Below are 13,966 nucleotides of genomic sequence, written 5' to 3'. Positions count from 1 at the left end.
GTTTTTTGTGAATCCAGTTGTTGTGGTACAGATAGCAAGCCAGGGTTTAGGGAAATGTGTGAATCTAATCACTATGTGAAGTGGTTTTATCTATAATGCTACATGGTTAACTTGATTGCTAATCAGTTTTTGATCATTGAGCCCTCAGTGTACCACAAGGGTAACATTAACTGGAAAACATTCTGTTTTATTATTTAAATCATAACGTTATTATGCCATTTTTTTTCTTGATATTTAATAAATAGCTTTGAGAAAAATGCCTAAGGCTAAATCAAGGTAGCTTAATATGTTATTAATACTACTGACACATTAACTAATACAGTAACCATTATTTGTTTCAAAAATGTTCCTTTGTTTTTTAAAAAATATGATTTTCTAGACATGGTAGATATCCATCTGAAGAATGATTACATAACAGAATATTTGTAAATATTTAAATAAATGGGGACAATAACTTAGTTCTGTTAAAACCAAGCTATTTTCTATGAAAAAAATTGCTGATATAAGTATAAAGAAATAAAATTAAATCTATCCAAATTATCCCTTAAATGTGACTGTTTCATTGACCTGATTATAGGAAACTACTTAAAATATAACTTACAATGTATTTATCTGTACTCAGTGACTTTAGTGATATACATCTGCATGTTAACCAACTACTAGATGTTCACATTTAACAGAATAATAAGTTGGAAGGGACGTTGGAGGTCATCTAGTCCAACCTCTGCTCCAACAGGAAACCCTGCACCTTTTCAAACAAATGATTGTTCAATCTCTTCTTTTAAATCTCCAATGTTGAAGCACCCACAATTTCTGGAGGCAAGTCATTCCACTGATTAATTATTCTAACTATCAGGAAATTTCTTCTTAGTTCTAGGTTGGTTCTCTTCTTAATTAGTTTCCATTCATTGCTTCTTATCCTGCCTTAGGGTGATTTGGAGGATAGATTGACCCGCTTTTCTTTGTGGCAATCCCTTAGATATTGGAACACTGCTATCATGTCATCCCAGTCCTTCTTTTCATTCAACTAGACATACCCAATTCCTGTAACTGTTCTTTGTATGTTTTAGCTTCCAGTCCCCTAATCATCTTTGTTGCTCTTCTCTTTCTAGAGCATCTAGAGTTGTCTTTCAACATCTTATTTATATCATGGTGACCAAAACTGGATGCAATATTTTAAGTGTCATCTTATCAAGGCATTATAAAGTAGTACTAACATTTCATGTGATCTTGATTTAGATATTGATTGATTGATTGATTGATTATGTGCCATTAAAGCGCTCCATGGCTTAGGACCCGGGTACTTACGGGACCGCCTGCTGTTACCCTTTGCCTCCCACCGACCCGTACGCTCTCACAGAGAGGGTCTCCTCAGGGTGCCGTCCGCCAAACAGTGTCGGCTGGCAGCCCCCAGGAGTAGGGCCTTCTCTGTGGGGGCAGCGACACTCTGGAATGAACTTCCCCCTGGCCTACGTCAAGTGCCTGATCTTCGGACCTTCCGTCGTGAGCTTAAAACACACCTATTTATTCAAGCGGGACTGGCATAATAGTGTAGAATTTTAAATTTGGGGTTTATTAATATTTTAAAATTTTTAAATCTAAATTTTAATTTATCAGCCTTTATAATTTGCTATGTTTTAAATGTTGTTTTAATTGTATATATTTTGTTTTATCGTTGGCTGTACACCGCCCTGAGTCCTTCGGGAGAAGGGCGGTATAAAAATTTAATAAATAAAATAAATAAAAATAAAATAAAATAATTAAGTTGGTATTGACTCCTAGCAACTAGATAGATAAATAGGATAATCTCTCCTGATTATGGTCCTTCAGGTCTTCCAACTTCTTCTTTTTTCTCCTTCTACCTTTCTCAGTATTATAATCTTCTCCAGAGAGTTATGGCTTCACATCCAAAGTAAGATAATTTGAACCTGGTTATTTATGCCTCAGTGATACTCTGGGCTGATTTGTCTGATGATCCATTTGTATGTTTGAAGATCAGAGACGTTCCCCTGTTAGATGAGACTGGGTCCCTTGTTAGGTTTTAGGAGAGCTGTTAAAACCTGGCTTTTAGAGAAAGCTCTAGGAGAGGTTCTAGATAGAAAATAGCGTAGAAGCTCCAATTAATCAATCATGGTTCTGATGCTCAGATAAAGTAATCTGGTTTATATTCATATTAATTTTGGGAATTAATATGGCTTTAGTATGTGTATTCATTGTTAATGAAAAGAATGAGCTAAGTGTTTGTGTAGCAGATTTATCTGCATATTTATAAGTCCCTCTCTATGCTGAAATAGCTAGATTGAGATGTGTAACATTTTTCTGCATTCCAGACACATGTAAGGTTAACTATATGGAGAGAAAAAGATGATACTTATAATCTACTTTTGTAATCTAATGCTAAAGAATTAGGCAATTCTAAGTACTTCTTAGTGTTTAATTTTTGTGTCCAGGGCAGTTTAATGAATATAAACTACAGACTTTTCCATGTACAGACAACTTCTGGAAATTGTTTTGTTTCTTTAGGTTATAAATACTCATGTTCTGATTTATTTCCTTCTACACAAGTTCTTTAGAGTCAGAAAAAAATTGTAGAAGCAATTACATTGTATTTATCAGAGGAATACATTTTAGACTCCTCTGGTCATTATGATAGTTGTCTCAATACTAAACACTTGTTTAATATAAAAAAAATTTTATTTTTCCCCCTCCTATCAGAGAGTTCAATTTTTTTCATGGTTCCAATAGCACAATATACGTGGTTTTATTAATTTGATATTACCTGAGACCTTGCTGCTATAAATAATGAGATTGTTCGCTGGTTTTCATGAAGAAATGTCAGACTTTTCATATTATCATGAAGCTGATCCCTACTTGTGTCAAATGTGGAAACAGATAATTATCCAAGAATTTGGAATAGAATTAATGCACACTAGAGCATGTCATGAACATTTCCTCCAGCAAACAAGATGGGTAATTGCTGTTTGAGTACGAAGCAATGAGAAATGTTTCATTCACTTCCTTCAGACAATTTGGAGGGAGATACTATTTACTGAATTAGCAAATCATATCATGTCTTCCCAAAAATGGTGTCATTCAAGGACTGGTGGAGTCAGATGAGCTTGAGTGCAGTACTTCTCATTTCACACTTTTTAGGTCTGATCAAACAGATTGTTTCCACCCTGTCAATGTAAGACTAAAAGCTGGCAGTGTGGATGTTTAGATACAAGACAGCCTCATCACAGGTAAAAGCTATCAGCCATTGCATTACAAATGGATCCTTGAAATTATTTGTTCTCATTGCTCTAAAGCTTCCTAAAGATTAAAATAAAAAAAAACTTAGCTATACATAATATGTGCAGTAATTTTCATATCCCTTGGGGAAGAGGAACTATAAGAAGTATCTACCAACTTGCAAAACCGATATTTATTATTTTGAAGATTTGTCATATAAAATGTATATGTATATGATACCTATAATTAAAAAGGATAAAAATTTGGAAGATTGGCAGAGTGGGATTAATAAATTTATATGGCAGGGTAAAAAGGCGAGGGTTAAAATGAAAATAATACAGGACTCACGGGAAAGAGGTGGTTTAAGAATGCCTAACTTTAAACTATATTATGAAGCAGTAACCCTTTCAGTAATAAGTGACTGGTTTAACTTAACAGAGGAAAGAATTTTGAATATAGAAGGTTATGACTTGTTATATGGATGGCATGCGTACTTATTTTATGGAAAAAAAGTGGATAGGGCTTTTAAGAATCATGTGTTGAGAAGTGCTCTTTTGGTCTGGAATAAATATTCCTATAAATTAGATTACAAGATTCCTATATGGGCGAGCCCTAGACATGCAATAGAGAATATAAATATAGAACAGAAACAGGAAATGATTACATATAAAGAACTTTTGTATGCTGAAGGAGGTAGATTGCAATTAAAATCATTACAGGTATTAAATGAAGAAGGAGGAATTATACTTGGTTTCAATATGGGCAAATAAGTGCTAGATGGAAAGAAGATCAAAAATTGGTATAATGCAAAGGAGGAAAATTTAATAAAGCAAATTAGAAATCAGACCCAGGAGCATATAAAGAGATTGTATAATGTGTTGCTTGAAATAGATTCGAAAAGGATTTGGTAAAGGATTGTATGATAAAATGGGCACAGAATATTCAGGAACCAATAATGTTGGAAACATGGGAGAAAATCTGGGTTAGAAATGTTAAGTTTACACAAGCACAGAATTTAAGGGAAAATTTTTATAAGATGTTTTATAGATGGCATTTAGATCCCAAAAAATTATCATGTATGTATCCTAATATCCAAGCGAAATGTTGGAGGTGTGATTGTGATGATGCTACATATTTTCATATTTGGTGGACTTGCAAGAAAATTAAGGTCTTTTGGATAAGAATTTGGTGGATTATTCAAAATGTACTGAAGAAGAAGATAAAGTTCCTGCCACAATTTTTCCTTTTGGGAATTATAACGGATTGTACAGGGATTGAGACTAAATTGATTTTGAACTTAATAACAGCAGCAAGACTATTGATTGGACAATACTGGAAGAAAGAAGAGATACCTACAATAGAAGAATGGATATTGAAAGTTATTAATTTGGCTGAGATGGCTAAAATCTCAGCGTTTTTAAAAGACAATACGCAGGAAAGATATTTAATTGAATGGAAAAAAATGGATTGATTATCTACAAAACAGATATCAGATTAAGAAATATCAGATTGCCTTTGAATAATTAGAAAGTTATTTTATGTAATGGGGAGGGGGTTGGGAGACGAAAAGCTTTGGATGTGGTTATTTGGATTGGAAGGGAAAATTTTATTCTATGTTTGGTTTATGTATAACTTTACCTTGTGATTGACCCGGGAAGCCGGGGGGTGGGGGAGGGAGGGGGGTGTTTTGTTTTTTGTTTTTTTTTGGGAGGGAGGGGGAAAAAGGGGGAAAAATGTTTTTGTTTTTTTAAAACTCTTTCAATAAAAAAAAAATGTATATGTATAAAACAGTTTGCAAAACTTAAGTCAGGTAAGTCAAGTAAGGATTGTGCTGGATAAATTCCAAAATTCATCAGGCCTAAACTTGTGTTCTTAAAAAACCTATTTCCTATTTAGTCAGGTATCTCCAGTAAATACCCAAAGGACCTGTAAGGAAAGCTAATCTTAACTGCAATTTTTTAATGACCTCCTGCCCTCTAGTTTTGTGGGGAATGTAGCTTTTATATTTCCCAACCAGTGGGAATTCTTTTAGTTCAGAATTCAGAAAATTGCAATCCTAGTCCACCACAGCATACATTAGTGGTTAGAAGAAGTATCATCAGAACTGTAACCAAACAGCTGTAATAGTATCCAAATGCCTTTTTCCCTATTGGATTTTAACTCCATAATTTTTAGACATTATGCTAGCATGGCCTTATAAAAATTGATAGTCAACTGGTGGGCACTAGGTTGCATAAGGTTTTTGAAAATAGGACAGTAAGATGCACAGTTTTTGCTCAAAGTAAGACTAACTGAGAATAAAAAAAAATATCTTTACTGATATCATATATTCAATGGCATGAAAATGCAAGTCGTTCAATCCAGTTGAAATTATCTTTTTTTAGAAGAAAGTTCTCAAAGTTAATTCACAAATGCAGAATAATCCTTAGTAAGGCATTTTAGAAAGTCTAGAAGAAGGTATTCAACACTTGTGAAAACATTCCCTTTAATATAAAAAATACAGGGAACGATGATTAAAGATTTAGATCACAGGAGTCATATAAGCAGGAGATTTTCTGCTTCATTTGGAGGTGGGATAAATAACTTTTGCAGTTCATTTTGATTCCATGATCTTATAGTCAAAAGACACCAAAAATCTGAGAGACAACTAAGCTAGTATTCATCTTGTACAGAATGTTAGCAAAAGCAGTTTTTTTCAGCAATGTCTGCATGACATCAGGCTTTTAAACAATGAATGGCAGCTATGAGAAAATCAAACTACTTGTTTAAAAATAAAATTAACTATCAGATATTGTCTTATTAGCACAAATCATGCTTCTGACACCCATAAATGCAATAATCTATAAAAAGTGTGACACTGGGTGAACTTTTCTTAAAAATAGAGATGAATAACCATTCCATTTTTCTCCAAGAGAAAGGGACATTTGTTGACGATGAATGCTTTTGTTACCTTGCATAAAAGACAGTAATGATTCATTAAATGATGCAAAATGCAAATATACACAACAGATTCCGCCTGTCTCAAATCATGCCAACTATTCTGCTGTACAAACAGAAATCCATTATTCACTTCTTTTAGAGGCCACCACTGTACCAATCTTCAGAGAGATTCTTATATGGATGGTGGGGTATGTTAGTTGACTTGTTAAAAACAGGAAATTTGACTGCAGAAGTTAGTAGCAAGAATCTTTTTTGAAGAAAGTTCTCAAAGTTAATTCACAAATGCAGAATAACCCTTAGTAAGGCATTTTAGAAAGTCTAGAAGAAGGTATTCAACACTTGTGAAAACATTCCCTTTAATATAAAAAATACAGGGAACGATGATTAAAGATTTAGATCACAGGAGTCATATAAGCAGGAGATTTTCTGCTTCATTTGGAGGTGGGATAAATAACTTTTGCAGTTCATTCTGATTCCATGATCTTATAGTCAAAAGACACCAAAAATCTGAGAGACAACTAAGCTAGTATTCATCTTGTACAGAATGTTAGCAAAAGCAGTTTTTTTCAGCAATGTCTGCATGACATCAGGCTTTTAAACAATGAATGGCAGCTATGAGAAAATCAAACTACTTGTTTAAAAATAAAATTAACTATCAGATATTGTCTTATTAGCACAAATCATGCTTCTGACACCCATAAATGAAATAATCTATAAAAAGTGTGACACTGGGTGAACTTTTCTTAAAAATAGAGATGAATAACCATTCCATTTTTCTCCAAGAGAAAGGGACATTTGTTGACGATGAATGCTTTTGTTACCTTGCATAAAAGACAGTAATGATTCATTAAATGATGCAAAATGCAAATATACACAACAGATTCCGCCTGTCTCAAATCATGCCAACTATTCTGCTGTACAAACAGAAATCCATTATTCACTTCTTTTAGAGGCCACCACTGTACCAATCTTCAGAGAGATTCTTATATGGATGGTGGGGTATGTTAGTTGACTTGTTAAAAACAGGAAATTTGACTGCAGAAGTTAGTAGCAAGAATCTTTTTTGAAGAAATGGAGAAGAAAATATGAAAAGCAGTATTTCTAATGGAGCAAATGATAAAACAGAAGCACTGCTTTCATATTACCAACTAGATACTTAAGAGTAGAGTTACCAGATGTTGGAAGAAATATCCATCTGGGTTCAGTTCCAAGTGGGGACAAAGACACTGGAAACATGGAGGCTGCTTGGAAAGATGGTTTAATGGTGGTCAGGATCACATGGCTTGAGTTCCTGAACAGAAAAGGGGCCCGAGATCCTGTGTGCTCCCTGGTTTTATGATTTTTCTGAGCTTTGACCTTTCTGGGGCACAGGAAGAGTATCCTGATTGGTTGTCAGACTCCCAGGGGGTGGGGGTCTTAGCTAGCCTTGCTGGCTGTCTCTCAAGCTTGCTTGAGCCTTGCCATGTGGTGAGTTTCAGTTGTATTGTGTTGCAAATCATGGGGGGATTGAGTGAGCTTGGTTGAAGCCTTAATTGCCCATTGACAAAGGTGGGGAGAATGAGTGAGCTTAGCTGAGGCTTTTAATGGCCCATTGACAAAGGTGGGGGAGTCAGGAAGTTGCAGGAGCTCCTTTGTCTTTAAAATATGTTTCTCCATTTCTCATCCAGGAAGGTATAATATTCTGCTTTTAAAATATTTCCTAGAATATTTCATTCTTCTAGGAGGGGTGGGTGCTAAATTCCTACAATCCCTACTTTTTTTTTTTCAAAACGTGAGTTTTGAAACATGCTCTTGGCAAAATTAAAATTGATCAAATCAGTGGGTGCTTTTAATTTTCCTGATGCAAAGGAAGCCATTGATAGAGACAACAGAAAAAGATTCCTTCAGTGGCTCCCAAAAGCTTTCAACCATGAAGGTCTAGCAGCCAGGGAAAAGTTCTGGTAAGAATTTTACAGTATCCAATTTTCTATGCCAATTAATTTCAGCAGTTAGATATCACTTTCTGAGAGCTTCCAGTCAGGTCAAGCAAGCACACATCCCAAAATTTTCACAGCCATGGTTTTCCTTTAAATTACAGGCTGCTCATTTCAAGGGTTGGTTACTGAACCTGCCCTAGCTCTTACTTTAGTCTATCCAAGATTTTTTCCAGTCCAAATTGAGGTTAATCAGTGTGCAATCCAGGCTTTTCCTTTCTTTTTTTTTTTAAATTACCACACAATGAGCCCTGGGACTTCTACTCATGAGACCACCAGTGCAACATATCTTGCTTTACTGGGCAACTGGGCAGCATCATTTGTGAGTCATAGTCAGGGCTTGGGTTTTGGATATCACTTTTTCTGCTATCTCTTCAAGAGAGGAATTGCCTGAGGGGATGCCTCCCCATGGAATTAGCAGGGAGATCTGACTCCTTGGGCTTTTAGTGCCACAGAGCAAAATCAACCTAGGGGAAGCCTTGTGTGGAGGTAAGTGAAGGGAATAGTTTCAGTCTAATTCTGAATGGTGTGTCTCTCTCTGTGTGCCTGTATATGCAGCTACTTTTACAATTCAGGCAATACAAACAATACAAACATGCTGGACAAATTTCCCTACCATTAGACAGAAATCTCAGGTGTTCAGAACTAACTGTGGCAGCCACTCAAATACAATCCTTACATGAATACTTTAGACTGATTACAATATAAAGGAGACAAGAAAACCTTACAATGAATTTTCCACCTCCCCATAGTCTTTCCAGTTGTCTTCTGGGAATTGAAAAGAGTCTTTTAGTCTTTATTTGTACATATCAGGGTCCTTTCTTTCATATCTTTTGGGTGGCATGCTTGTTGGTCAGTCAGGTTTGGAAAGGTCTGCTCCAATCTGGTTGCTGTGATGACTTTCAGTGGGGGCTGGATTCAACCTCAGTTCCTGGCTCCAACAAATGGAAGGTCTCCTCTGGGGGCAGCATCTGGAACCATATGCTCTGCTTCCACAGTTGCAGAGTCATCTTTTCAGGGCTGAAAGACATTAGAACAGGATCTCCTCCCCACTTTTGTGGGTAATCTTCTCAGGAAAGGCATTGTAACAGGATTAAAAGGGGGGGGGGTAGATATCTTGCAGGCAGAGTTTGAAAAGAAACAACACATCAATATTGCAGTTACTAAAAGATAATGCAGTTTCAACAAAATGCAGTTTCAACAACTGATGAGAAAGAAAAACTGGATTCACATGCTTCAGGAAGAGGATGAACAGGTAAAATCATTTAAACACACAGTAAATGCAAGACTGAATTTTTTTCTCTTGTAAGTGAACTTAAAACGTTTCCTCATAAACTTATCTTGTAAGTGAACTTAAAATGTTTCCTTATAAACTTGAGTTGTTACTTTAAGATAGAGAGGAGGAGAAAAAAAAAGCAGAAATGAAAAGTTCTGTACCCTATTGTTGGCCACAGAAAATAGGGCAAAGGCTTTCTTTCTTTCTCTCTCTCTCTTTCCTATTTTATTGCTTCAACCTTTTGTTTTTGTTTTTCCCTAACAATTTAAAATTCTTGTCTCTAGAGATCAGATACATTTTACAGTTACAATTACTTCAAGGGCCCACAAAGACAGACATACACACATAAAAACAAGGAGGACAGAGAGGAAAACAAAACTCTGAGATTTACACACACACTGATCATTCCCGCCATAAATCTCAGTTAAATTAGGGAAGGCACAAATCTTAACAGACAGAGCACGTGGTTCAATAGAAGACAGAGAAAGAGACAGACAAAACAAAACAAAACAAAACAAAACCCAAACATTCCTATTTATATATTTCCTTTTCTTTTAAGTACCTTTATTTAGCCAAATTTGTTTCCTATTCTCATCTTTATTACACAATTTCTCAATTTCTTTTCCGCATACCAGGTAAAACTGGCAGCCTCCGGGCACTCAGGCCCCAGCAGGTTTTCCAGGGGATTTCCCTCCACCCTCGAGCTACTGCTTCCCATGTTTCCCTCTCCGATGTGAGGTTTTATTTTTCACTTTGGCTTAGCCGGGTGGATCCTCCTACAGTTTTCAGAAAAAAAAGTTCTGGGAAGGACTTCGACTCCCTTCTGTCGAAGTATGAGCACCTTCCTGTTAAGGGAGCTTCCGTTTTGGATCAAAAAAGGTGATCCCAGAGGACCTACTGCCCTGCCAGTAGGTACGAGCACCTCTTCAACACTGCTTCCTGCTTCCTTTTTAGCATACCAGGCAGTACTGGCAGCCTCCGGGCATCCAGGGCCCCAAGCAGATCTCCTGCTTCCTTTTTTTTCTCCTTTTTTCTTTTTTTACTCTCTTAATTGCTTCATTCACACTTACTTTCCTCTCGCTCGGCTTCCGTTCCTAATAAACACAAAGTTCCACGTTTGGCTTCCCCCCCTTGCTTTCTCTATGCCTCCGGTCACGGCTCGCGGGAGCTAGCAGTAGGCAGAGGTGCGGCTAGAGGTTGCTCAAAGAGGTGGAATCAGACTGTTTCCTCAGGTGGAATCCCACACACACACTTCTTCCTTCCCTAACAGAAGGTCCTGTGCTCTGGCAAAACCCCCATGCTCTCCAGACTTTTGGTCTTTCTGCGGTTAGGAAATGCACAGAGGATGCAAGATCCAGCTGTGATTGGGAGCAGGGCTCTCTCATTCACACACATGCAGGCATACACATATTTCCCATGCTTTTCCATGCTTAAAATTAAAATTTAGAGGTACTCACCTTCTTTCCAAGCAGTCTTTGAGCTCAACACTCAAAACCCCTTTAAAACCTAGTTCCAAATGGCCAAGGTCCAGGAAAACTTACCCACAGACTCAATGGGTCTGCTGCTAGCAAGGAGGCTTACCTGGGCCAGGTCCATTGGTTAGGTTAGCTTGGAGTCCCATCTGGGTGCCAATTGTTGGAAGAAATATCCATCTGGGTTCAGTTCCAAGTGGGGACAAAGACACTGGAAACATGGAGGCTGCTTGGAAAGATGGTTTAATGGTGGTCAGGATCACATGGCTTGAGTTCCTGAACAGAAAAGGGCTGAGATCCTGTGTGCTCCTGGTTTTATGATTTTTCTGAGCTTTGACCTTTCTGGGGCACAGGAAGAGTATCCTGATTGGTTGTCAGACTCCCAGGGGGTGGGGGTCTTAGCTAGCCTTGCTGGCTGTCTCTCAAGCTTGCTTGAGCCTTGCCATGTGGTGAGTTTCAGTTGTATTGTGTTGCAAATCATGGGGGGATTGAGTGAGCTTGGTTGAAGCCTTAATTGCCCATTGACAAAGGTGGGGAGAATGAGTGAGCTTAGCTGAGGCTTTTAATGGCCCATTGACAAAGGTGGGGGGGAGTCAGGAAGTTGCAGGGATCTCCTTTGTCTTTAAAATATGTTTCTCCATTTCTCATCCAGGAAGGTATAATATTCTGCTTTTTAAAATATTTCCTAGAATATTTCATTCTTCTAGGAGGGGGGTGGGTGCTAAATTCCTACACAGATAACTGAAAAGGCAACTCTTAAACAATTTGAAAAGAGTGAAAAGGAGGACACATTAACTATTTAAATTTACAGTGTTAGAATAAATTACAGTAAAAAACTGAAAAAATGTACTTTGCCCTACATGTATAAGACAGAAAGACTGATTTCTCAATGGTAGGAATATGCTAGAACCTGTTAGGAGGCCAAAGTGTGTAACTGATAAGGATTGCGTCAATTTCGGGCAGCAATGCAAGCTGGTGGGAGAACACTAATCAACTAATTAAGGTCACAGAGCAGAGCTTCCTAACTTGTGATTAGCTTTTATTGGAAAAGCATCAGACCAGAAGAAAGCTGTTCTGGAAGAAATAAGTTTCTTAGATAAAAAGTCAGATGATATTTGGTTTTAAGGCCATTCCTGCTAACAGAGGACATAAGGTCACAATTGAGGATACATTGCCAGAAGTTTAGTAACTCTTGTTAAGGAACTACTACCCTGAAGACCTGAACACAATAGCAATTTCCAACTTGTATTTCCCAGCAAGTATTATTAAGAGGTATAGCGCCTCAGCTACTGGAGGTAATATAGATCCAGTGTGAATGAAAAACTTGTGAATAACTAAAGATAGGAAACATGGCAGTTGATAGCCAATTGATATGTTCTGGAATCAGTAGTGTTGAAAATAAAATCTAATAGCTGTAAAAGAACCAACATGCTCAAAAGATTGATATTGGATGATAAGACTATGTGTACAGACATGTGTCTAATAAAATGTCTTGAGTTTCAATAACAAACTCATCAGTAATGCTCTATCTTCCATTTAGTGGTTCATATTGGTTTTAATGAATTTATATTAAACTACCAATTCTAACTTCAATGGGAAAACTACACAATGATAAAAAAAACAGTTACATTTTCTCTTAAAAATCTGAATACTTTTGCTAATATTTTGCATTTGTAGGTGGCAGCCCAAAAAACAAGTTTACAGTCTGAAAGTTGGATTGACAGGGAAGGCAGCAGTGGGAATGGAATGAGCAAAGAGACAGAATCCAGTGGAGACTGTGATGATGAAGATGGATGCCAAGGATCAGGTGATAAAAGCTACACAAAAGGTAGGGCTATTAATTTTGCTTATATGCACTTAGAAAGTTCACCAAAGCTGGGTTGTCGATGCCATTATCTATATATCAACATAAACCATGGTTGAACTCAATGTGAATAAACCTTACTTCTTCTAAGACCCAGACCTATCCTCTTCAGCAGGGGGTTTTGCTCTCAAATTTAGTTAACTTCAGCCTCCCATAGACTACAGTTTGATTTTTAAGCTGATCAAACATGCATTATAAACTTCATTTATTAAAACTATCCATTAAATAGTTTTAAATCAGGATCACAAGAAGAGGTTATAAATATTCAAGATGAGAAACATCAATTTCTTCTGTTTGTGTCTTTCGTAAGCCTAAGAAAATGTATTCTTATAACATTGATGGTTTAATTTTAGACATAAAAACTACCAAAAAGACCAAAACAAACCCAGAGACAAGGGAAGAACAATCGTACAGTAAACTTTAAACATTTTAAATAGTGATAATAGCTTTGGGTACTCTACATAATTGTCCCACAACATTCAAATTTATAAAGTTAGTAGCAATGCTATTGAACCATATATTGTTCTTCCATTGTCTCTGGGTTTGTTTGTTTGTTTGTTTATTTGTTTTTTGTATTCTTCCTTTGAAAGATATGGTCCCTCTTTTTTTTTTAATTTGAATAATTTAAAGTAAGCTTGAACTAAAAAAAATGTTGTTTTCTAGGATTAGAATTCTAGGACAGCAAGTTCTTAATTTGCAGTTAAATAATATTTAATTTAAGCAATTATTTTAGTGTTAAAGTTTAGTGTAACAACTCTTGTACAATTTTCATTTCTCTTTGTTCAGCAGGATTTATTTTTAATTTAATAAATGCTTTAAGTAAATTGTTTGCATTTCAAATTAGTCCAAATTAAACTGCAGCCAGGTGCTGCATTGGAAATTTTAATTGCTGTACTTTCAATGCAAATACTGTGTTTTTGTTTGGTTTTTGTTTTAGTTATCCAATAATGTAGAAGAAAGCATTTTAAATTTGGCTTACTAACACAAATAATAATGTTTGAAAGTAGTCCATGTTTTCCCTATGATAATGTCATGGATTTGGGAGAAGTGATGTGGAATAGAAAAAGAGAACAATTTTTTTGTAGAAATTATGTCTCAAAATATAGCCCAAATAAATTGTACTGAATAGTCTAGTCTCATTAAACATAGCAATTCCTTCTTGATAGCATTATAATGAAGTTTTGTCATTAAAATATTTACTATTTAAAAG

General features: G+C 36.2%; 1 protein-coding gene across 2 annotated transcripts in view; it reads left to right on the top strand.

Moving 5' to 3' along the window:
• Nucleotides 1–13,966, top strand: part of LOC131200775 (glypican-5-like) — a 406,607-nt gene that overhangs the window by 291,867 nt on the left and 100,774 nt on the right. For both annotated transcript variants that reach the window (XM_058188024.1, XM_058188025.1), the window contains one exon: nt 12,570–12,720. In XM_058188024.1, coding sequence (XP_058044007.1) covers nt 12,570–12,720 — 151 coding nt within the window. The remainder of the gene's footprint in view (nt 1–12,569; nt 12,721–13,966) is intronic.

Source organism: Ahaetulla prasina, chromosome 6 (genome assembly GCF_028640845.1).
Source record: "Ahaetulla prasina isolate Xishuangbanna chromosome 6, ASM2864084v1, whole genome shotgun sequence".
NCBI classification, from domain to species: Eukaryota; Metazoa; Chordata; class Lepidosauria; order Squamata; family Colubridae; genus Ahaetulla; species Ahaetulla prasina.
The sequence above is the reverse complement of the archived record's forward strand: the minus strand, read 5'-3'. Positions and strand labels throughout refer to the sequence as shown.